We start from the raw sequence: 26,592 nt of genomic DNA on the forward strand, positions 1-26,592 counted from the left end.
ATTTCGTAATCAAATGAATATTTTTTTAAAGAAACTATTTTTTGTTATCTAAACAATTATTATACTCAAATATTAATTTTCAAAAGTATCAACAAAATAAAATTAAAATTTCTAAAATTTTATTACTTATAACAATAAATATTTGTATTTTTTTAATAATATACTATAGTGAATATCCTTTAAAATAAGATATAAAAAAAATTAGTATTTCTTACGTTAAAAATGAATATAATTTTATAAAGAATGTAGTATTGTTTTCTATTGATGGTAGCTCTGCAAGTACACAGAATCGCAATCAAGTAATAAAGTGATAAGTTATCGTTCTCCACAGGGATTGTGCCAAAATTACTAGTTTCGCTTAGGAATTTAGAAAGTAAAAGTACTTTGCATTTGTTTTGTTTGTTTGAGAGAGTTTTGCATAAAAGTAAATAATGTAACATCCAAACCCATTATTTAAGTAATTCAACCTTTATTAAATCTTTTTCTCAAAGGACGCAATGAAAAATCGAAAGTTATTTATAAAACATTGAGGTATTACACTCCTATTTACAAAAATGATACTATTGTATTTAATTTAGTAAGTTTCACTTATACAAAATCCTTCCTAAAATAATACAATAAAGCGGAGCTTCACCGACAACTCGACCTCGATAAATACATAAACTGTGAATCTAGACCCCTCAAAGGTCCATCACATAACACAAAGTAGAGAGTTAGAAATCATAACCAACAAATATACAAGTGTAAGAAATATACTTACACTACCTCATCATATCATGCATATTCTAACTCATCAATATACATCATCATATCTCATTTAATTATAAGTTACAAGATAAATTATAATCAAACATCATTTACCAATCATCATTCATCACACAATCAAACTATGTGTCACATAACAATTATCACATAATGCACACATACCTTAATGCAATCTAATGCCACAACTTCCTGCAATGTCCTAATAGACATATCTAATGCATGTGGTACCAAACTTCTTTATTAGAGTATCTTACCTCTAATATCCTTCTTTATCGGATAAATATAATCTAATATCTTTCTTTATTGGAATATCCAATATACTTCAACTATTCATGAATGCGTGTATGTGATTCATGAATTCATACTCACACAATTAGCATTTTACTCGTCATTTATTAAGTGAACATAATTCAACTTACTTCTTTATTAAGATACCTCAATCTTAATATCCTTCCTTTATAATCATCACACAACATCGACAATCATTAATAATTGCATACAAACACAATTAATTCACGCTATCAAAATACATCGATTATCACATATGTATTCACTTCGCATTTTTAAAAATAAATAAAGCAAAAATAAATTAAAAAAACTAAAATTGAAAAGCAAAAATTTAAAGCACCAAAGTTCAAATTTTTCTGATATATAAATTTTAAATAAAATTTAGTATGTTTAGAGGTAGGAATGATAATTGGACTCATACCCGATGGATACCTGCAGAAAATACTCATAACGGGTAGGATAAAAATCCGCATTTTGGGTACAAAGATGAATATGAGTAATTACCCGTAAAAATGAACGGGTATGAATGCGGATACAGGTACCTTAGTACCCACCCCACCCCATACCCATATAGTATATATTTATTTATTTTATTTATATTATTATATAGTAATACATGTATATCAATTTTTAAAAAAATACAACACTATTAAATTATTACACATTTTTAATAAAAATGTTTATTTATAATATAACGCAAACACAATATGAGTATCTCAATAATGATATGATTTTAGCATGAAGTTAGTAATAATTTTGTTTATAATTTTCACGAGTCAATACTAAAATCTTTGAATTTTTTTTAGTTCTATTAAAATGATATGAAATTTTATAATTGATCGATTTATTTTTAAAAAAAATACGGGTAACAGATACAAGTATGGATACTTGAATTTCCATAGGGTATGGGCACAGATACAAAAATTGCTACCCACTCGAGTATGGATACATATATTTTTTCAAACTGTGGATATAGGAATGGGTAATATAGTATCGGGAGCGGTTATGGTGCATAAGCGAATTCCTTATGCACCATGCATAAATAACACACAAAATCATTCCACATCAAAATGGTTTTGGATTACAACTCTCTGAAACCATTCCAAAGTAAAAATGGTTTTGACATGATTAAGTACATAATGTGAAACTATTCCACAACAAAAATTGTTTTAGCATGATTTTAGTTTAAAACTAAGTACAAAACAATCTGATGACGTTCATGAGTTGTTGTTGTTGATTTGGGTGTAGGAAATGATGCGTTTAGAGATTTGTTAGATTCAATTTGATGATGAAAATTTGTTTATACATCATGCATAAGTTTATTCGTTATGTACTTTGAAGTGTGCTTATCTTTTAATAAATTCCTTTTTTGTTTTTTTTTTTTAAAAAAAACATATTTGAAAAAAAAAATTCACACCGTAAAAAACAAAACTTGAAGCGATGGTTAATGTACTCCGGACTAAAACCTCATATTTCATCACCACCGTCTCCCAACGCATATTTCTCATTCATCACCACCGTCTTTGCCACTGTATGTTCAATTTCTACAACTTCAATTGCTTTCAAATTTTTGGTTTCTAATGAGAATAGTGTTTCAATTTTTTTATGATTGATTAATTTATTTCAACTTAGATGCATGTTTTCGTGAAATTGACAACTTGTTATTCATAATAATGATATTGTGTTATTGGGAATTAGGAATGGTGAACTCCATAGTCCTTAGGTTTTTAGTTTCGTGTTATTGGTCACTATAATTACATTATGTTATGTTTAGATAAACATTTTAATTAAGCACTTCTAGCATAAGCTCTTATCTTAGAAGCACTTATGTACTCCCTTTGTTCCCTCTTATCAGGCATTAGTTATTCAATGGATCTAAAAATTGAATTTTTGCTTATAATAGGGAAACTTTTTTTGTCCACTGTCTGCTTTATTTTCATTAAAATCAAGAGAGGGGATTGAAATGCAATTAAAAATCAAAATAGTTTATGTTATTTTTCCACAATCTGCACGTTTTTGCTATGTTCACAACTGTGAATCTACCAAGCAAAAATGGGTACAGAATGGTAAGTACGGTACGAGTACCGGTATTGGTAACATACTCGGTACGGGTACTTTGTCATTTTAGGAGTACCCATGCTTTAGAGGCATCAGTGCATGCCAAATGAGCCTAACAGTAATAGCATCCAGGATCGCGGTACGGAAAGCACCATGTTTCACGGTTGAAACGATTGCTACAACCATGATTGGCCAAAAGACGACTGTGCCCTTAATTTTAGACCCATTGCAGGGTTAATTTGGGAATTTTGACCAAAAAGCCCTAAATCCTCTATTCGGTGAAAGTTACTCAATGTTTTATTCCATTAAAATCAGGGTGCTCTACTTGGATTTGGCTCCTCTAAACTGGTAGATTCATTACACAAAGGAACAAAATGAAATAGGAGAAAAGAGAAGTCTTGTTTTGGGTTCCAAAAATTGAGCTCTACAATTTCATATGCTCACGTGCACACACACATACAGATTACTGTTGAGAATTTAGTCATTCTTTGATTGTTAATTTGTTTGATGATATATTGTAAATGTTATTTATTTTCAATTGTATCAGTTTCAGGTCCAAATCTTGCTATGTTATATAGTGCAGACTGAAAAATGGATGCATTAATAGCATGTTATGGGGATGAATCTTCTGATTCAGATTCTGAATCTTCCCCTTCAAATCCAACCTTAGCTTACTCAGAAGGGCCTCCGTCCTTGCCACCCCGGGCAACAAAAGTTCGTGAACCACTTCCAGAAGTATGTGTCCAGCCCTTGCCACCACCTCCTATTGCACTCCTTCATCCTCCAAATTTTCTTGGTATGGTGGGTTTTAAGCTGATTTTCTTACTTGTTACAAGAAGGCCAAAATAGAATTAAAATATGTTCCTTGTGGATAGTTTTAGGATATTACTTAGAAAATAATAATATCCTCATATTGCACCAACCACAATTTTCAGAATCTATGAGCACATTTTTCTGATATATGAAGTTCTTTGAATTGGCAACTAAATGAATAATCACTTCTTTTTATATATGGTATTTGCATATGAAAAGGGCCTCTTGATGATGAATATTCATTGTTGTGATGGTGAAGGGCCTCAAGATCTGCAGATAAGTCAGACAACTAAAGTTAGGAGCTTCCCTCATGTTGACGGCAACTATGCCTTACATGTATACATACCAAGTAAGTTAATCATGATATGTAAAGAACATTGTCTTAGTTTTTTTAAGACACTTTTCTGTTTTTTCATAGTGGTTATGATATTTTAGAGGTTTTTATTTAATTTATCGTGGATTATTTGTCTATGCATTACATATGATAATGGCATGCATTTGCATTTACCTCGGAATTGGAAGACATGTATGTCTGCATGTAAACAAGTTAGGAAACTGTCTTAATTTTGTTTTGTATCTTGCTTTATACTCTACATTATTTTCCTGTTTCTCCTTTTTTATCACCACTTGTTTATTTCTTGGTGATATGAATGTTTAATAATCATTTATGAGCACAGCTTCGGGTGATCTCATGTTGGCCTGCAATTGTTCTTTGATATTGTATGTTCCTGTTAGGACATTTATTGCATGTTTGGATCCACATTTGTGAGGCAAATTTGCGGTTTGAATCAAAATCTTAATTTTAATAAATTTTTGACACGTTAGTGTTCTCAAGTAGAAATACTTTTGCCTTTAGACCTTGGTGTTACTAGAATTGATAAAAAGTAACTTCTGTGTTAGATTGAAAAGTCACGAAGTTTTACATCTGCAGAAGTTGTGGGGATTTTAGATAAAAAGAGGAGGGCAATAATAAGAGTGTGAATATTGTTGATAATAACTTGATACTTATTTGATACAAAAGACTAAACACTATTCCCTAATGCAGAGCTTAGCCAATCATGGAGGAAGAAATAGAAACAAGAATTGTAGATGAGATCAAAGTGAGATTCATGTAAATTTAAGTCATTGACTATTGGAAAAATCAAGTCCCAGATAAAATAAAGATAGAGCCTGAATGAAGTTATAAAGAGTGGCACCCCTCACCTTACAAGCCGGTTTTGTAAGGGAGTTAAACCCATAATAAACCCTTAATATTTACTAATAAGACATCCAAATTTGTGTTTTAATCTCAATTATCTACAAAAATATCATTTTCTTTCCAAAACTTATTTGTGGCGGTAAAACTTGACTGGCAGTGCCACAACACTCCGAATGCACCATTTTCACGCTCAAACCCCCAAAATTAGCTTAAATGAGCCTGCCAGCACTGCAAAGCTTCTGTGTGGGCGTGGGAATGCTGGCTGTCCCAAGACATATCTTACATATTCCTGCTAGCATGACAGCACTTGTATTTGTGAGCCTCGACAATCTATTTAAGCAATTCCGCTTTCTTCCCATCCCATCTTTGCAAAACATAGTGGGCTTAATACATTTGCAACATAAGTCGTAAGCTTAACAAGATACGGTGTCTTGGCTTTTTAGAGCATGTGGATCATAACTTCCTTAGCTAAACCCTCTGAACTGCTAACTTTCCTTCATAACTTCTAATTTTCTCTTTTGTTCATTCTTTTATACACTCCATATTTCTTCATCTCATTATTTCTATCCTTATCACACTTTATATTACCTTTATCAAAGTACTTCAAGTCAAGAACAAAGGAGTTGAGTACCTTACTACTTGTTAGTGCTGTCAATATTTATATACAGAGTAATCTCTATTAACCCTTGAAAACTCGGTTGGATAGTCTGGTCACCTATGGGATGATCTAGAAATACATAATTTGATATTCTTAAAATTTAAAGATACACCCTTTTAAGATTTACATGTGATGAATATAATACCATATAATAGGTTCTGAATCCAACATAGTTGGAATTCCTATGATACCATATGATGCCTCGTGCCTTTGAAATCTACTTTTGTTTTTTTTTTATTTAAAAAATAATAGGCTATGAATCTCGGATATGTAGTACGGGTGCGATACAGATATGTGAAATTTTTGCAATTTAGGATACAGTAAGGCCTTGATGAACCATACATAGAAGCCATGCTTTTTATGGATAATGGTAATGGGGAAGAGAGACTAATACCCGGGTAAGGCCCTCCACCAACATATTGGTGTGTACAATATATGAAATAGGATCTGTATGTACCCTTTAATACACTCTGTCAACCATTCACTTTAGGCTTGAAACAACTTTTAAAAAAAAAACTATATTGTTGAAAATGAAACAGTTTAATTTGTATATTCTAAGAACCATTTCTTTGTTTCAAGCTTATAATGAACGGAATGTAAACTTAAAAGGGATTATAACAGAGATTCATAGAAATGATTTAAAGTAAAATATGAGAGTAGAATTTGAAAATATCCACTATGCATGTATAACTCAAAAACAAAGAAGCAACGTTTATGGTTCGGAGAGCAAAACACAATCATATTTTGGTGAGAAGATTACGGTTGTCACACTATAGAAAAAAGAAAGGAAAACTGAACTTGAGAAGAAAAATAAAAGACAACAAACTTGGGGAAATTGAAGAAGATTTCCTAAACAAAACTCAGATTTTTGTTTCTGCAAATTTTCGTTTGCTCATTGTGGCCTCGAAGCCTATAGATTTGCCTATTAATAGAGGTTAACCTGAAAAGAGATCCTGAAAAGAGATCCAAGACAAGAAACCTTTTGACCAATCACTAATCTCTCATGTTAATGCCAAGGTGGTAACTTCTGAATTCTACAACTCATCTTCGGCAATTATTTCTATTTGTTTTTTATTGGCCACATAGGAAACCAAGAAAAACTCCCATCGTTTTGGTTCTCATACAAACCACCTGTTTTGTAAAATCCACTTGTTATTCTTCTAAAGTTTGATGACTCAAGTACAACTTCTAAGCAAGTCTGCTTCTGAAATTTTTATTCCCTTTGTTATATTTATTTATTACCATTTAAGTTTAAAAGTATGTTTAACACCTGTCCCTTTATTATTATTATTAATAAATATGAGTATATATTTTTTTTCCCTCCAAACGTTTAGGTCAAATTTGCCGGATTAATTAACGTTTGATGCATACATGTACTTCCATGTTTCTTCATATCACTTGAGTAGATTTAACAATGTTATTCAATTTGTTCGAAAGTGTTCATGCTTTAAGGTGCAGTGACTTTGGATTCAGACTGTAATTGTCCTGTTTCAGTTAATATCTCATCTCCATCGAAAAAAGAACTAGCTGCTTTCTTGAAAAAAATCTCATCTCGGGAACCGAGTCTTCACGTTGTTGATGTTGATGTCCCACTTAACATCCTCTGCAAAAATGACGAGAAGCTCGAACAAGTTGCATTAGGAAGAGAGTTTCACATAAGTTTGGGAAGAACTGTTCCATTACGAGTACATCAGATTGACTCAGTGGTCACAATGCTAAAACAGAAACTTCAAACTCAAAACCAGTCAGTTTTTATTCTTGTTTTGTTCAGCTACGAAAAATAGAATAGCATATTTTTGTCAACCTGTTTACCTGATTCTTTCGTTTAACTTGTCATTTTGAAGATGTTATTGGATCGACTTTAGCAAATGGGAAGTTTTTGTCAATGATGATCGCACGCGCACCTTCCTTTCACTCGAAGTTGTTCATGGTGGGCTTGTAGAGGTATGATTAGTCATGTGATTCCAAGGATTGTTTACATGTCCTGAACTAATATCTGCTTGTTTAGTCTTTGCAAATTAGTTCTCTTTTTGTTTGCTGCTTGAAATGCGTTTCTTTTCAATTGATTTCAGATAAGGAAGCAAATTGAAGCAGTCAATGCAATTTACAAGCTTCATAATCTTCCTGAATTTTACGAGGTTAGTGTTTGTAAACCACACCTATGCTTTGAAGAACACTGAATTGACTAAACTGTTTTTGAAAAGAAAATCTGCATTGTAGGTTTAGGTTTTTTAGGACCAAGAATATTTATCAAATCGTGAATCGTAAGACCTATTTTTAAAATCTTAAATCAAATCTTTTTATGAATTGTAAGATACACTCTACCAATAAAAATATGAAATTTATAAGCGGATATATCATATATGAATCTCAAAATAATTAAAGATTCAAGTCATAAATCAAATGGCAAAAGAAAAGTTACTAAAAATACAAAGTTGAGAACAAAAAGTGGGCTAACTATACTAAAGTTTAGTTAACTGATTTATTAGAATGAATTGACAAAATCAGTGAATTGAGATTCATCGTAATAAATCGAGATTCAAATGAGACATATCAGCTGAGTTCATTTTTTGTATCAAATCAAAATACGATTTGCATGTATCCTTAGATACCGATAACAATTAATGACCATGAATGTTATTTCAAAATTATTACTTTTATCATCATCTCTCAGATTTTTTTTTACTAGCACTTAAAACTTGAAGTCTCTGTGTAGGATCCACGTCCACATATATCGTTAGCATGGTCACTGGGCGACACCAGCGATTCCCTGAAGAAAGTTGTGAATGAGGAAGTGAAGAAATGTGTTGCTGGGAAATCCTTGAAGAAGTGTATTTTTACATGTAAGTTCGAAGGCATTGAATGTAAGATTGGTAATAAAGCATACACAATATGTAAAATTTCAGATAAATTATTGTCAAAAAAGAAAAGAAAAAAGATAGATGATAATGTGTATAGTTTAGAGTAACAGATAAACTGAAATATTCAAGGCTGCTGCATCCAGTTCTATAAAATGGTGGTTTTTTTTTTTGGCTTGGTGCTGATTGATGATACATGAATTACTCATGTGGAAGGAGTAACTTGCTTATTTATCCTTTGGTTGTGGATCCATGCCTTGTACATCAATTTGAGTTTTTTTTTTTATTTGATTAGAGCTACTTTTAACTTCCATGTTTTAAAGACTGCATTCGCCAAAATTACACTTCTAAATGGAAAAAGACACAATGTTTGTCCGAATTTACCGGATTTCAGCGTCAACTTAGAAGTTATGTTTTATAGCTTCTTGAAACCATGATGAGATTGCCTCGAGAGTGAGCTTGTAGTTTACGAGAGTGAACTAAGCTTCTCTTTGGTTTTGCGTGAGATTTCTGCGTTTTCATCAAATCACAACGAGATGTCCGCATTAAGGTAGAAGTTATGTTTTATAGCTTCTTGAAACCATGGCGAGATTGTCTCGAGAGTGAACTTGTAGTTTACGAGAGTGAACTAAGCTTCTCTTTGGTTTTGCGTGAGATTTCTGCGTTTTCATCAAATCACAACGAGATTTCCGCATTAAGTTAGGAGTTATGTTTTATAGCTTCTTGAAACCATGTTGAGATTGCCTCGAGGGTGAACTTGTAATTTACGACAGTGAACCAAGCTTCTTTTTGGTTTTGCGTGGGATTTCTGCGTTTTCATCAAAGCACAACGAGATTTCCGCATTAAATTAGAAGTTATGTTTTATAGCTTCTTTAAACCATGGTGAGATTGCCTCGAGAGTGAACTTGTAGTTTACGAGTGTGAACTAATCTTCTCTTTGATTTTGCGTGAGATTTTCACATTTTCATAAAATCACGGCAAGATTTCTTTGTTACGTAGAAGTTATGTTTTGTAGCTTCTTGAAATTATGACGAGATTGTCTCGGTAAACTCGTAGACGCAGCAGGCCTCTTGCCACCACACTTGCATCAAAACACTATAAAATGCATTCTACAATCTACATAGTTTCTCAACATCTCGATGAACAAAATAACATAATATTAGATAAAAAAATAAAAAATAAAAATAACAATAATATTAATTTCCATTTCTGGCGTGGAACTTTAAAAAGTATCTAAGTGAATTATCTCAAAGTAGAAGCAAATGATGTAACATAGATTTTATAACGCTCTAATCAACTTGATGAAAATGAAACAGCAATTCAAAATCATAAAGACAACTAGTGAAAAAGAAACACCCCAAATTCTTTTGTATGCATATGTGTAGGTCAAGACTCAAGCGTGTGAAACATGCCAATGTTTCGTTAATCTTGAAGACACGTAATTGTATATATCCAAAACCAAGTTTAACTTATTTTAGTTGGGATATAATAATTCATAAAAAGAAATTGGGTACCAACTTAGATAGATTGGTTTACAAGTTAACCGGAGTTCAAGTGGTTTATCCTCCTAAAATAATTGTTTAAGAAAATTCGAGTATAATTTCTGTTGGAAAGAATTCATAATCGAATTTTATTTACCTCGCGGCCAAACTTTGATTATCAGAACTATTTTCTCTAAGAATCAGAGGGCTTATACGAATAAAATATTGGTTTAGAAGTTGACTCATACTTAGTGTATTTAATTTCTATAGTCTTGAAAGAGCACAAATTCAACAGTTTTTGTCCACGTAAAATTTCGTTAATGATAACCTTGAAGTATATTTATTAACATTCTTTAAAATTTGAGCTCTGTTTCAACTTTCGCAAACTTCATTTTGTGACTTAACTTATCTAAATTTTTTCTTTTCGAATAATATTGTGGCTAAATTAAAATACAAATTTAGAACTGAACCCCAAACCAAATTAAATGATCTAGTAGATTGGATACCAGTTAGTGAAAACAAAAAAAATAAATTAAAACACAAACCATTACAAATCAGCTTCATACATACAACTATCAACTCAATTATAAATATTACAAGACTAAGGTTTTGTTTTGGTAAAACCTAAACTATACTCTATTTAACAAAGAAAAAGATATAATATAATATATATCCAAAAATATAAGATGTCATTGGTATTGACGTGACCACGAGTATACGTAACTCTAATTATTTATTTGCAACCACGTATATTATTTAGGGGCTATAAAAAATCTAGAGCTTTAAAAACTGAAAAGAAAATCCTCTTACTCACAACAAAAATATTTTTATTTTATTTTGTAATATATATATTTTGCATTGAAATTCATAACATAGCAATGGCTACGGTGTCATCACAACCATGTTCTTCATGGACGCGTGGTTCAATTCCAATTTCAAGAATAACCCAACGACGTCGTTTCAGAAACAGAACCGATTTAAAACGTCTGAAAATTCTTGCTGCGGTGGTGGAAGCGACGCCTTCAAGCGCTGTACCTTTGGTCAGAAATGGAACCAACCGTGTCCTGGCACTTCCATTGAACCGTGCTGATGATCTTCAAGCTGAAGCTAGAGCTATGACTCGTGCTATCAATGCTACTCTTTATAGCCCTGAACTCTTGGCGGAAAAATATGGGTCACAACGCATCAAGGTTTTCACTTTTATTGATTTTTGGATACCCTTTTGAAAGTTCTTTCGTGGGGTGGTATTGGATTTTGGAGTACATGTACTCCAAAATTCATGAATTTCTTTTGCCACCCTTAAGCCTCTAACAGTTATAGCTTATTTTCACAAGTTCTTCAATATAGCTAATGAAAATAGCTTATAGTATATACAAATACAATTTAACTTTATTTTACCATTTGTTATAGAAATTGATTATGTTAGCTTATACATAATTGCTTATCATGACAAACGGTTGTGCTATAAGCTGCTTGAGTTCTATGACTCGAACTGTATTTTACAATTCAAGTTCTAAAATCCGAACTCAAATATACTCGAATTTGAATTTGAACGTGTAAAATATAGTTCAAGGTATTTTAGAAAATTCAGGAGCGCGCGAGAGGCTTAAGGGGTGGCAAAGGAAATTCACTCACCCAAAATTAACCTTTACAATCTACCATACCATCATACCGAAAATTTGGTTACTTTGGTTATTTGCAGCTCATGGTCCTGTTTAGATAAACAACTTATTTGCAGCTTATAGCACAAACGTTTGTCATGATAAGCACTTATGTATAAGCTAACGTAAGCTATTTATATAACATATGATAAAATATAGTTAAATTTTTTTGTATATGCTATAGGCTATTTTAATGAGCTAGCCTATATTGAAGAACTTATGAAAATAAGCTGAAAAAAGATTATAAAAATTGTCATAAGTTGTTTTCATAAGTTGTTCCTAACTGTCTCACAAAACGTGTACTTGTAGTAATCTCAAATAAGTCCATTCAAATAGGGATGGCAGAAAAACCCAAACCCGTGAGACCCACCCGAACCCAAACCCAAGTCAACGGGCGAAACCCGAATTGACTGGGTTTGGGTTTGGGTTTGGGTGACACCCGAAAATATGGGTGTGGGTTTGGTATTACTCAAACCCACACCCGAAACCCATACACCCACCCGAAACATGTTAAAATTACCTAAATACCCCCACATATATATAAGCGTAAAAGTAAAATTAGGTTTTTCACAAACCACAAACCAAAATTGTGTTTGAATTTTGCTTGAAAGTTGGAAGAACTTAATTTTGGTTTAGTTGTAATTTAATTTTTTGAAAGACTATTTTGTAATTTTAAATTCCCTTGTAATTTTAAACCTATGTTTTTGCTAAGTGATTGACAATATGTTTAAATTCCATTGTTTTTGCTTAAATTTACCTTGTTTTGCTTAAATTTGCAAAGTAGTACAAAATGCGTTGTGGGTTTGGGTTTGGGTGTAAAAAACCCGAACCCAATGGGTGTGGGCGTGGGTGTGGTTTTGCCACCCGAACAGATTTGGGTTTAGGTTTGGGTTTGGGTGTTGATTTCGGGTGTGGGTTTGGTATCACTCAAACCCGCACCCGTGGGCGCCCGTTGCCATCCCTACATTCAAACAGGCACTTTGTTTAGGTACATGTTGATAATTTTTGGTAGAAAACAATTATGGTTAGTTCTAGGGAGTAGCCGAGTAGGGATATCCAACATTATGGTAGAAAACCATTTGGGTTAGACTTATGAGTATTGGTATGTACCTTTTCTCATAAGTATCAAAGAAATTTAGGTTTTATCATATCTTTTGTGTGATACTAATATCTTTTTTACCATAGTTTTTGAAAAATCGCTTATCATGTACCGGTATTCGTATCCAATACCGTTATCATACTCGTATCCATGCAAAGTAGATTGGTTTTTTGTAAGATTGATTCAACCCTGATTTTGGTTTTATTGGTAATGGTTTAGGTGGTACAGAGGGCCTTTGAGATTGTGAGTGCTTTGGGTTCATTTGGGTTGAAGCTGTTTTTGGAGCAGAAGAATGGGACACTTGATAAGAATAAAAAGGCTCGTGCTACTGAATTGAAGACCATATTCACACAGTTAGGACCAACTTTTGTGAAGTTGGGTCAAGGACTGTCCACTAGGCCTGACATTTGTCCACCTGAATATTTGGAGGAACTCTCTGAGCTTCAGGTGAAGCGTTACGTTCTCTTCCATTTCTCTCATTTTTATTATTCAACTATATTGCAGTAGCATTTATTGTTCCATGTGTTTCTTAGAACATAACAGAACTTGGTGTCCTGTTTTGGAGCACTTTGAAAATGTGTGTTTGTTACATAGGACAAGAGTTGGAAATGATCCAAATTGGTTTAACATAAAAGCTCAACTCGATATAAGTTGGTTCAACAAAACTCGACTCGACATTGTCCACTAGGCCTGATATAGAACAATCTATAAATAGATTGCTCGACATTGCAAATTTAACTGAACAATTCATTCAATGATATTCAGATTGAAATTCAGGTCCAAAGTTTAACATTCTCCCTGTAATCTCTTTTATGAATTCTCACAAAGTAAGATTGTAAGCAATCTATTATTTCTTTGCTGCTTCATCTATGTATAATATATGGATTGTTCTCATACCTGAACATAGTTAATGCAATGCACAAAAATTTCTTCACTTATGTAGTGTAGGATAATATTGTAGCCCTTATTTACATTTTCTGCTTTAATAGATTTATACAAATTGGTCAAAAAGCACATATTTGTATGAAAGATTGGAAAACTTGGACACCCTTAACCATTGCCGTGCTTTGACAGGATGGTTTGCCTACATTTCCCGATGAGGAAGCCTTCGCATGCATTGAAAGGGAGTTAGGAGTATCCCTTGACTCTATTTTTTCTTCTATATCATCAAAACCTATAGCTGCAGCGAGTTTGGGTCAAGTTTATAAAGCTCGGTTGAAGAACTCGGGTAAACTCGTGGCTATCAAGGTTCAACGTCCTAACATTGAGGAGGCTATAGGATTGGATTTCTACCTAATTAGAAATCTCGGGTTTTTCATAAATAAATATGTAGACATAATCACCACTGATGTTGTTGCTCTTATTGATGAATTTGCTCGTAGAGTTTTTCAAGAGCTCAACTATGTGCAGGTTAGTTCTTCACTCAATATTACCATACTTTGTATTTTTGTATTTTTCCCCCTTTCGCGTAATTGTTTTTGTTAAAGAAAAAACTATAAAACATCAGATCCTTCGCTTGATGACTAGTATCCATATGGCAAAATTGCATCTGCGGTCTTTTAAGTTATGTGTTTGTACCCAATAGATTCTTTAAGCCACGTTACGCGTGCATGCTACTGTTTTTATGAAGGTTTGTTACAACAATACACATGTGGGATGATGAATGAGACCCCAGAAGAAAGCATTCATGTGTGTATTTTTGTAACTGAACTTCTTAAAAAGGCTTAAGCAACGGAAGATGCAATTTTGCCTACCCATATTTATGGTAAATGTTGACCTGGTTAAAATTAAATGTGCTAAACTACATGTAATCTCATTTGTAATTAAAATGTCCCCTGGTTTGATATGTTTTGTAAATGTTGACAATGAAACTACAACTTTGTAATAAATTATGTAAGATTCTTTTTTAGGATTGAATGTAAATTTTGACAGGTTACTGCAGGAGGGACAAAATGCACGGAGGTTCAAAAAATTGTATGCTGATCGGCGAGATATTTGTGTTCCTGATATTTTCTGGGATTATACAAGCGCTAAAGTACTGGCAATGGATTGGGTTGAAGGAGTCAAACTAAGTGAACAAGAAGCTATTGAGAGACAAGGATTGAAAGTCTTGGATTTGGTGAACACAGGCATACAATGCAGCCTCAGACAGCTACTCGAGTACGGATATTTCCATGCAGATCCGCATCCCGGGAACCTTTTAGCAACACCTGATGGAAGGCTTGCTTTTCTTGATTTTGGAATGATGAGTGAGACACCAGAAGAAGCAAGATCTGCCATAATTGGTCATGTTGTTCACTTGGTTAACCGAGATTACGAAGCTATGGCTCGTGACTACTATGCTCTTGATTTCCTTTCACCTGATGTTGATGTTTCTCCAATTGTTCCGGCACTTAGAGACTTTTTTGACGATGCACTTAATTATACTGTGAGCGAACTTAACTTCAAGACACTAGTGGATGGTTTGGGGAACGTTTTGTATCAATTTCCGTTTAATGGTGAGATTATACCACGCTTTATATTTTTCTTCTCATTTTCATATAGTGCCGCTTCCTTAGAATGATTGCTGGATCATTTGAGCCTGGATTACATGCTTTTATGTAGAAAACTGATGTTAACGTTAGTATTTGTTTGGTTTAACTTTTGGAGGAGTCGCAAAATTGATTTTGACATGTTTGGATGTTTTCAAGTAGAATTGATTATGCCTCATAATTGATTCTATCTTGAAGCTAGAATTTGAAGCTATTGTATTTACAATTGATTTTTAGCCTCAAATTCATTGTTCAACCACTTTTACATGAATGTATCCAAACATAAATAACATTGCACTCAATTTACTTTTAGCCAGAATCAATTTTGCTCACCGTAAAGTGCTAATTATTGACGTGCTAATGATTTGTTTCACAATTTTCATTTTAAAATTTTCAAAGAGTGATGTTATTGCATACTTGTATAAATAGTTTGTACTTGCTAATTTTGTTCCTACTTTCTGCTATTTGCTGCAGAATCTGATGGTTTAAATTTGTTTTTTGTCCTCTTGTGTTGGCAGTCCCAGCTTACTATGCTCTGATATTGAGGTCTCTCACTGTTTTAGAAGGTTTAGCACTTAATGCTGATCCCAATTTTAAGGTGCTCGCGGCTTCATATCCATATTTTGCTAAGCGGCTCCTAACAGATCCAAATCCATATCTAAGAGATGCTCTTATTGAGTTGCTTTTCAAGGATGGGAAGTTTAGGTATGTGTATTTCACTAGTATCTTAAATCCTTATTCTATAAACCATGTTTGGATAAACAACTTAGTTGAGCGCTTATACCATAAGAGCTTATCATATAAGTGCATGTATAAACTATTTCTATAACACAAGATAAAATAAAGTAAAATTGTTTTCATAAGTTATCCTGGAGAGTTTATGGAAATAAGTTAAAAACAGCTTATGGACATGTCATAAGCTGTTTCTGCAAGCTTTTTCCATGATCCAGGTTCGAATATTGAACTCAACAAAACTTCATTTCTTTAGTAAAAAAAAAGGAGTTGTTTCTATAAGTTCTCAAACAGTTTCGCAAGTGCTTATGCCCGTTCAACAGACCCTTTGTATGTTGAATTAGTGATACAAAATAATTTTGAGAAAATGTACTTGAACATTCATTGATCTGTTCCAGTGCAGGTGGGGTAGACTTGAAGACTTGCTAATCCAGGGCAGTATGGACAGCGACTTCTCCGCTAAAGAGGCCTTACAACCTGTCCTAAAGGTAATATTGAGCCCAGATGGTGAAGTTCTCAGGACGCTTGTTATCAAAGAGGCTGTTCGCGTATCTGAAGCTTTTACTCTAAGCTCGATTTCTGATACATACAAGTCAGCTCCTGATTTTATGAGGACTCTTGTTTTCAATGGCAATGCAAATGGTCCCCTTGTGATGTCAGAATCCGAAATGCAAAGCATGATAGAACTTAGGAATCAAGTACGCAGAATTTGGGGACTTCTTCAATCCTCTAATGATTTTGATCCAGCTCTTTTGCTGCCTATATTCCAGGTAAGATCCACTGTTTCTAACATTTTTCTTCTAAGTTTCAAACTTGTCCTCAGTTGAAATATTATAAAGTCGATGTTTGTACGTGGTAACAGCTCCTTCAGCAACCTGAGGTACGCAGACTTGGGGGTGGTGTTATGGATGGCATCACTCAACGTTTTGTAGCACGCTTTCTGCAGCAAGTACTTCGAGTTCCAGTAACAGCTTCTGCGTAGATCTTGTGTCACTCTCAAAAGACAACATGTGTCTAGCCAAGGTATGCACATTATTACTTTATTTATAATTTAGTTGCTCTTTTGAAGATAATCTGATTGTGTTTATCTAATAAAAAAGTGTTATTGTTGACTTAGTTCACTTTACACTATACCTAAAATATGACATAAATGAGCAAAATGAGCATGTAGAAAAAACAAAAAGGAAAGTTGATTTTATGCTCTTTTGCTGGTTTTCTTGTAATGCAAGATAAAAGTTAAGGGTTCAGGGTTCTTCGTATGTGAGATAAAAGTTCAGCAATATCTGAGTGCATATTATAAATGAGAAGTCTTATTTCAGATTTATTCCTAGAGTAAAAAAATGACTACAAGGCTATATATACTATGCTGGACATAATATACTCAAAATGGGCTTATGGGCCTAATACGTAGAGCACGTCTAAGATTCGAGAGCTTCTTTTGGCGCCCCCTGCACTTCTCGCGCGCCCTTCTAGTTTCCTATTCTACCCTTCTGCTACTTAAGTAGCGGACGTTATAAAAATAAATTAGATTAAAAAAAACACCCCTTAACATGAATTTTTCAAGATTTTACACCGGAGTTCGCTACTTAAGTAGCGGAAGGGGTATTTTGGTAGTTAAAGGGGCGCACAAGAAAATTTTGGGGGCACCAAAAGAAGCTCTCCTAAGATTCATCCCTCAAACTGGATCCTATAGAATATATGCACAAAGCTTGTTAAAAATAAACCCAATTTGAAAATCCCTGAGAGATTTAGTGAGAATATCAGTTTGTTGCAGACATGAAGTCCTAATGTAACCATTGACAATATAGCTAGAAAGAGAATGGCACATCTTTTCCTTTCAACTCCTTGCAGACATGAAGTGCTAAATCAAATTTCTTTTATGCAATGCTTAAAATATTTCAACTATAGAATTGAAAATAATTAGTTCTGCAAAAATGACATGCAAATCCTATTACGTGGTAGGATTCGAATGATGAATTAATACACATAATAAGATTGTATATGAATTTGAAAATCTTATACAAACAACAGAGTAGGATTGTTACTGTCATGCTTAGATAATTTAGTTCATTCTTTTCATTTGAAATGGAATCATGTTTCACACTTGTATTATTCATTTCATAATGCTAATATATTAATGTTTTATTTCTGTCTAGGTGGTTTTTAACAGGTAAAAGGGAAGTTACTTTCCAAACACAGCAGGAAAAAAAATCATGAAGTTGATTCTTCCAAAGTTGTTTGATTAATTTGTTCTTTTTGGATGGTACAAAAGACTATATATTACTCATTATTATTGATGCTGCTCTCAACATGATCAGCATCAACATTATAATAAATATATATAATGTAATATCAAAAAATGGAAAATCATTTCTCTTTTTCTTCTTTCTTATTATGTATCTTGTTTCTGTTATATGAGCTATGTTTTATGCTATTGTTAAGTAGGGAGTGTAAAAATTAACAACAATAGCTTACATTACATAAATATGATACACAATCTTGGTTACATAAATAGGGATCATTTGTGTATGTAATTTGGCAAATGCCATATGGTAAATCTTTTGGGTTATGAATGTTTTTTATATTAGCCACCATTTAAGTGCTAAGATTTAGTGAATCACCAAACATCAATCATCTATCTCTTACCTTTTCTTTCATTTTAGGGTATGATGAGGTGGCATCTTAATTGTGTACATGACTCTTCATGTGAATACTTTGTACGAAATAGTTTAAGAGTTTAGTGATTGTCAACTCTCAAATTATTTCGGACAAAATAGTCAATGCATGTTACATGATATGCATGTAAAAAGTCACATACACATTTAACGTGCCACCTGAAATTAAAAAAAAAAAATGACTATTTTGATGTTCGCTCTTCAATTTCTTGGATGGTTTCGCCTTTTTGCAGTTTTGAGAGATAGAATTAACCGACCATTACAATTTTGCCAATGAAATTCATGATTTACTCACTAAAAATGTTGTGAGCTCGCGTTTGAAGTGTCCAAATTCGGATTTGATTGGTTAAGAATATATTCGGATTTCGGTGAATGTTTTGAATTATGAGCTACTTTAATTTCAACTTACTTTAAATTAAATTCAATTTATGTAAAATTAGTTTTGAACTTTCAAGCACATTAAAACCACTAAGGTTGAATTTGTATCCTGTTGTTACAACTGTATGGTCACTAGCCAAGTCCTTTTCACCAAAAGATTATATGTTCACAATTAAAATCATGTTTCCATGATACAAATAATAAAAGATAGTACATATATTTCTAGTTGTAATAACTGATTTATAAAGTTTATGTGATTTTCGCATTTCTATTTCAGCATGGAACACTATATTATTCATATTTGTCATGTCAAATGGTAGCTTAGGTTATATGTTCCCACGATTGTGTTTTGTTTGTTTGTTTCACATGGTCTTCTGCCACGTGTCATGTTTGCCGGTTTTGACGGTGGGGACATACACTGTGGTGTTTAATGGAGAGACAATGAAGCTTTGGCCCATGAATCTTTTGTCTCTTCCTTTGAACTTTTGTGGTACAATTTGTGTGAAAAGTCACATACATACACTTCAAGCTTTAATAATCTCGAATGTTTAAAGAATTTTTACTTTGTTTAAGCATATCAATGTTAATTTGGATAAAATTTATTTAGTAAATGTACAATTTGGTCTCTCATATTTTATAAAATGTCTCTTATCATTTGAAACTGTGCACGCTTGCTTAAGAAAACCAAATTTCTTATCATTTGAAACAATTCAATGGTAATTAGTTTATTCGTTAATCTTAAAAAGTTTTGTGAAATTGATCTCTTACAATGATAATCTAAGAGGAATTTTGCAGCCTAATCAGTTGATGTGTTCTAATAGTGGTGTTGTTAATGAAACTTTGAGTGAAATGTCAAATACCCTTATGAAATTTCAAAATTTATCAAATATCCTCATGAAATTTGGAAATAGGCAAATTCCCCCTGAAATTGTAAAATGTCAATCAAATTGCCCCATGCTCTGTTTACTTCGTCTATTTTGATGAGGAAAAGATGGATGAGACAAGAATATAATAAAGAGTATGATGTTAGTGATTGATGTTTCTTGTCTACCTCTGAATCTGATAACTCAGATTGGTTTATTGGGTGGTTAGAACCTCTTTGTTTTAATTTTGAAAGCAATGATAATGATGATGAAGATGATTCTGGTGATGATAGTTTTGTTGTTTTGGTTTCTTGTTATTCACATGGTTGTAAGGAGGCTGAAGGCTCAAATAATGTGCTTTTGAAGGCTCAAAATAGACTGAGTAAACGGAGCAGGGGGCAATTTGATTGACATTTTACAATTTCAGGGAGGTATATTTCCAAATTCCATAGGGTATTTGACGAATTTTGACATTTCAAGGGGTATTTGGCATTTCACTCATGAAACTTTAATACATTAGTTCTTTGAATGTGATCACTCTCTCAACAGGTGTGGATGAATGTTTTACTTTTATTAGGCATGGAAAGTGCACTACTAAATAATGCCGTCATGTTTTGCAGTTTTTGTTGTGGCAAGTGTGAGGTGAGTTAAATCTTACATTGCTTAAAAAGTGGAAGTTAAACACTTTATAAATGAGAAGACCCATAAACCTAATGTCTTAAGGTTTTTGATAAAGATGTATTATCCAACTCACTTATATAATTGTTCTTAAGCCCAATGTAGACGATCCATCCGACAGACCCAACAGTGGTATCAGAGCTCTTGGTTAAGGGCTATTTAACTTGTTTGAACGTTGGAGTCAAATACAAATATGAAGATGGTTTATTTGAATGGTTCTAATTACCATTTGTGGTTCCACAAAGCTAGATTTTGTGTTTGTTGAAGATGAGAGTTTGAACATCTACATAAAAAATTAGAATTAATATATAATGTCGAATGGTCTTGATTTGATTTCAAACAAAAATTATTTTTTAAAGAATCTTTATTATGAACATATTATTAGTGATTCTATAGCAAAAAATATGTAAAGAGAGATGATCTTCAAAGATTGATAGTGGAGGTTGCACCTGGTGTGGGATGGATGTTACTAAAACATGTTACTGAAACAGATATAACTAACTATTTTTGTCATAATTATATTGTAGTTTTGATTTGGTGTGAACTTTTCAAATATTGATGTAATGTAAAATAAAAGGATGCATAATTTTATATTATTATAGCAAAATGTGTATGAATTTGATGAATATCACATAATATTGTAGGAATGGTTTATGAAATTCAAAGTGAATTTTTTTACAAAATGACCATTAAAACTGCTTTAAAGACGAAAAGACATAGCAAGAACCAAAGGAAAACAATTCATTTAATATTTCGAAACATGCAAGAGGTTTTACCAGGAATGTAGTATTTCATATCCACATGCTTTAGGAGTGTTTGTGACGGCTATTATAAACATGATGATTTATAAGGTAAGGTTACAAAAATTAAGTAACAACAACTTCAACAAACATATCAATATAACATATTAGTTCCTTCATTTTTTTTTTCACGATCAATATCCGGCTCATTGGACCATATAATCTGGTTTAGAATCAGTTCTAACATTAAGTAATTTCAGCTCTCTCTCGATTGTAGCTGCGGGGATCGAACCATGAACTAACGATTGAATTGGTTATATTAGTTCTTTCTTTTGCTTCTACGCTCAATTAACTTAGGGCCTCTTTAAATTAAATTGTTATATACTTCCTCCGTCCCATATTATAAGCAAAAAAAACTATTTTTTCTGGTCCTAAATTATAAGCAAAAGTAACTTACTTTTATCATTTTCAAGATTTACTTTTACTTATTCTCATAAAATTTAATACAAACTACATTGAATTTACTCTCTCTCTTCTTTTCCCCATAATCAATAACCAATAAAAATTCTTTTTACATCTTCCTATGAAACTTATTTAAAGGAAAACACAAAAAAACATACTTCAAATTATCATATTTTACTTTTCTTAATAAATTTTCTTAATAAGTTCTTAATAACTTTTTAGTTTTTTTTGGTCCAAACTAGCCAAAAAAGTTTGATCTCTTAGTGAAACAATGGTTACTCAGATTTTACTATTTTTCTTGCCCATTTTGAAATTAAAATGACCCTTTCCTTTTTTATTTTCTTTTTTTCAAGTAGTTTATTGATCAACATAACAAACATGTTCGAGTAGCTTATATGCACCACATGTTTTTTAACAAAGATTAATTATTCTTAAACGGTGGTAAAATATTTGTATCTATAACATAAAAAAATGAAAATAGTTAAAAACGATAAATCAAAATTTGTTCTCCACTCTCGATGTAATACTAACAATTATTAACATTTTTAAAAAGATTTGAGTATTGACTCTATATACTTTTTGTATATCCACTATTATTGTGATAGTCTTAATCATAGTTTCCCAATGTGGAAAAGTGGAGGCAAGGGCGAGAATAAACTAGCCATTCATATATAAAAATCTGCCCTAAAGAAACAAAAATATGAATGAAAAGTTCCTCGGTTGGACAAATTTGGGAGGCAATGCAATTCTTGATTTTTGTTCATGTTTCAACTGTACAATATATTTTACTACTAATTTCATAAGTCAATATAAAAAGACAAATGCTAACTACATGTGGCTTAAAAATTTTCTTTCTAAAATTTGTACATTCAATTTTTAAAAAATTAAATTATTGTAACAACTATTATATTTTTAAATCCTTAACATGTACTAGTACTCTTAGAACACATTAGCACTCATAAAAATTTATTCAGATGTTCATGAAGTGTGAATTCAATGATAGAATTTCGACTTTATAATTTTAAGGAACGGCCCAGATTTGGATCATATCATGCAACCAAGAAAAGAAAGGGTTTGATGTTGGTGTGGCATTCAATAATAGTTTAGTCATTTGAAGAGCAAGGAACAATGCAATTTTCTTGGCAAAGTTTGTTTCAGTGGAGGAAGCGGTGGATCAAATCCAAATTTTATCTATGGTTGTTGGCAAAAAAAGAAGAGGAGATTAACATGTTTGTTTTATGAATGGTAACTTTTGAGTTATGACCATTTTTTGTGGGGTGTGGTTTTTGTTGACGTAATTGTTATTCTTAAAAATGAGTATTGGGTCTAACTTACCCTTACAAAATCGATCTGTAAGGTGGGAATTGCATCTACTTTATAAACATTTAGTCAGATCATCTCTTAACCGATGTAGGACTTCTTAACACCCCTCTCACGCCCAACACTATTGGACTTGATGCGTTGATATAAACGGTAGGTGACCCTATAACGGAAACCTGATAACAGGCGCCCCAACAGATTGTAGAGAGGCTCTGATACCATTTACTTTATAAACACTTAGTCAGACAATCTCTTAAAAATTTTCATCTCTAAACCATAAACCCTAAATATAAATAAAATTTGGCTAAAACAATTTGATATATTTGATCCAAAATGTGAATCAAACACATCACTATATTTGAATTTTTTTTGCTTATATTTAAAAATATATGGAGTATTTCAACTCACATAACTATTCACTAAATGCTACTATTAATAAAAAAAAATATAGTGAATAATAAAACTCATTCTATTATTAAAATCAACACAACTAATCAACATTTTAAGAAAACTTAAAAAATGTGCAAAACATAAATGAGGCACGACACCAAGAGGTACCACTTTAGACAAGTAAAAAATACTTATGGACTTATCTCTCTCAGCCTCTCTTGCCATTAATGACAAATTTTCTTCTATTTTCCCATTTTTGGGACCCTTGAAATTGATACCAAAATAAGGAAGAGACATAAGTGGAGCCACCATATGTTTGATTTTCTTTTACCACTCTATTTCTTCCCCTACAACTCCATGTTCTACAACATAACCTCTTACTCCTCATCCTCAAGTTATTTTGCATTTAATGCACATTTACTTCATTGTTTTCTTCATATACTTCTTCATGTGTCAACACATTTGTTCTCAAAAGTGTGTATACTTTCTCTGTCTCTGAGAATGTCAGTCACATATCTTCTTTTCTTTCTGTGCTTTTCCTTCCATGCATATTGCACTGTCCTGCCTCTTAGCAACACTCAAGATATGGAGCTGGAGAACAAAAAGCATTTCTCTATCAAGGTTTGCCCACCTAAAATAATATAATTTTCTTAGCATATAGTTTAATTTTATGAAATACACGTGTCTTTTTCTTTTTTGTCAACTAGTTTAGTAGCCAAAATTTTATCTTTTAAGATGAATAAGTGGGAATATCAGGGTTCAACTTTGGTCCTTACCTATTACATGCAATATCACTAATAACTGAGTTATACTCACGGGAATATACACCGGAGCCCCTTTTTTATAAGCACCCTTTTACAATTTTCACACATATATTAAAAAATGTTGCTAGTGTATTTTTTTTTTTTTTTTGTAGTAACTAGTAAGTTGGTAGTGTATTTTTTTTTTTACTAAAAGTTGGGAGTGTATTTAACTTGTATATTTTGTGTATAACTATTACTAAAATTACGGTATGTTTTATGTATAGATGTACTCTAGAATAAGGAAGATACAAAAGTGAAGCATATAATATTCGAGTTGGGATCCTCTTCATTTTTTTCTCAATTTTTCTTTTTCATTACTATAGTTTTGAATTGTTTTTAAATAGTTGGACCTACGTCCCCGTGAGCGTAACTCAGTTGATTGGAAAATTGTATATAAAATGCAGAGACCGGGGTTCGAACACCGATATTCCCACTATTTCACCTTAAAAAGGTGAAATTCTAGCCAATAGACTATTTAACAAAAAAAAAAGAGTTGGACATACCTAATGTCATGTAATTACATTTATATTCGCAAAACATTAGTAATGGTAAAATTGGAGATGATGAAAAATGAAGAGGATTTTGAGTCATAATGTTTACTTTTGATATTCAAAGTAACTTATTAGTATTAATTATAGTTATATTTGGAAAATAATAATAATAAATGCATGCATCTAGTAACAATAACATAGAAAATTAACCTATCTTAGAGACAATTTTTTTTTTTCTGTTTTTGGTAAATGAAAGGTATCATCCGAGCGCAATTGCAAAGATTAATCCCCTCGAGGTAACTGAGATTCATTTAAGGGTTTGACCTCTCCCAACAAATGCTTTTACATACGTACCGACCGGGGATCGAACCCAGGATCAAATGATTAAGGGACCCAAATATCTACCACTTGTGCCACACTATGTTGGTAGAGACAATTTTTTTCTATCAATGTGTATAATTAGGGTCAGAAGGAGTATTTACAAACTTTTGATGCCGAAAAAAATCTCAGTTAAATGTTGTTGATATGAACTCAATTAAATCCGTGTTATACTATCGGTCACAGAGACAAAAAAAACTTATATATGTTGTTACCTAGATCGTTAGGGATGAGAATCTTCAATAATCCAAAATATCCGTCCAAAACCATCTTGGATTTTGAGATTGTGATTGCATACCTTTTGAAATTTGTGATTTTATGTAATTAAAATTTATATTATGTCGTAATTGTGTTCGTGATTTTAAATTGTGGAGATAGTTATGTTGCAAAATCCTTTATAATATGGTAAAATGTGGCTGATGCCGTCGAAATTGCGATTATAGAGACTTCAAAATCCGCAATATTGTAGTTGCAATCTCAATTACACTGTGAACCTTTATATTATAGTAAAATGTGACTGATGGAGTTGAAATATACTAGTTGATGTTAATGCGGAGACCTCAAAATTTTATATATTGTGATCCCAATTATTGTGGTTGCAAATTTCATATGTGCTCATAATTAGCTTTTTATTATATTGCAGACTGACAATATAAATGATTTTGAATCCTTTCCTAATCATTTTCCAATGATGAATGAAGATAGCAAGATGAAGACATGGTTGGTTAATACTCAAAAGTCAAGGAAAGAATTAAGCACTAACAAAAAGATGCTCAAAGCCATGAGAAAAGATTCAAGCACTTCAGAAACTAAAACTCATGGCTCAGTTTCTTGTAGTGTGATTCACAAGAACCTTAGTGAGAAAAATACACCAAGTGAGAAAAATCCTGAATTTGATTTGGACTATTCACCCCCCAAGACACATCCTCCTCATCATAACTAAGTAACAAAGCCAATAATTTACTGTCCAACTTTGTTAAAGAATAGTATGTGTTTGAAGCCCAAATATGAAGAAGGAAGAATATATAGATGAAAAATTCTCCTCGCCGAAATTTCTCTCTTCACTCATAAAATTTCGAAAAATATTTTTTGAAATTTAATTTTAATAAAATTTACACTGAAAAAAAAAATTTCAAATAATATTTTTCGAAATTTCTGGTGTTTTGCTTGAGAAGAGATATTTGGGGGAAGAGAATTTTTCTATATAGATATAGATATAAGATAGGGCCTCTTAGTATATGTTGGAATTTGTTATGCCATGCAGCTGGATA

At 32.3% G+C, this 26,592-nt stretch overlaps 3 protein-coding genes across 10 annotated transcripts; all 3 read left to right on the forward strand.

Moving 5' to 3' along the window:
* The first annotated feature begins 2,426 nt into the window (after positions 1–2,426).
* Positions 2,427–8,868, forward strand: LOC123891591 (U6 snRNA phosphodiesterase). 8 transcript variants are annotated; one of them, XM_045941483.1, is made up of 7 exons: positions 2,427–2,584; positions 3,659–3,907; positions 4,184–4,273; positions 7,275–7,524; positions 7,625–7,724; positions 7,853–7,918; positions 8,497–8,809. In XM_045941483.1, exons 2-7 carry the CDS (start codon positions 3,703–3,705, stop codon positions 8,746–8,748), a joined length of 963 nt encoding a protein of 320 aa, XP_045797439.1. In that variant the 5' UTR covers positions 2,427–2,584; positions 3,659–3,702; the 3' UTR covers positions 8,749–8,809. The 8 variants fall into 8 exon arrangements, with proteins under 8 accessions (XP_045797439.1, XP_045797435.1, XP_045797438.1 ...); XM_045941479.1 differs by having other exon boundaries at positions 2,462–2,584; positions 3,665–3,907; XM_045941482.1 differs by lacking the exon at positions 2,427–2,584 and adding an exon at positions 3,385–3,459.
* A 1,973-nt stretch (positions 8,869–10,841) lies between these two features.
* LOC123889214 (protein ACTIVITY OF BC1 COMPLEX KINASE 3, chloroplastic-like) lies at positions 10,842–18,535 on the forward strand. The gene is made up of 8 exons (XM_045938446.1): positions 10,842–11,310; positions 13,100–13,327; positions 13,955–14,290; positions 14,823–15,378; positions 15,930–16,116; positions 16,547–16,913; positions 17,006–17,166; positions 18,300–18,535. Exons 1-7 carry the CDS (start codon positions 10,999–11,001, stop codon positions 17,123–17,125), a joined length of 2,106 nt encoding a protein of 701 aa, XP_045794402.1. The 5' UTR covers positions 10,842–10,998; the 3' UTR covers positions 17,126–17,166; positions 18,300–18,535.
* Positions 18,536–24,116: 5,581 nt separating this feature from the next.
* LOC123892980 lies at positions 24,117–26,363 on the forward strand. The gene is made up of 2 exons (XM_045942895.1): positions 24,117–24,270; positions 25,965–26,363. Exons 1-2 carry the CDS (start codon positions 24,151–24,153, stop codon positions 26,262–26,264), a joined length of 420 nt encoding a protein of 139 aa, XP_045798851.1. The 5' UTR covers positions 24,117–24,150; the 3' UTR covers positions 26,265–26,363.
* Positions 26,364–26,592: the final 229 nt, after the last annotated feature.

Source organism: Trifolium pratense, linkage group LG6, assembly GCF_020283565.1.
Source record: "Trifolium pratense cultivar HEN17-A07 linkage group LG6, ARS_RC_1.1, whole genome shotgun sequence".
NCBI classification, from domain to species: Eukaryota; Viridiplantae; Streptophyta; class Magnoliopsida; order Fabales; family Fabaceae; genus Trifolium; species Trifolium pratense.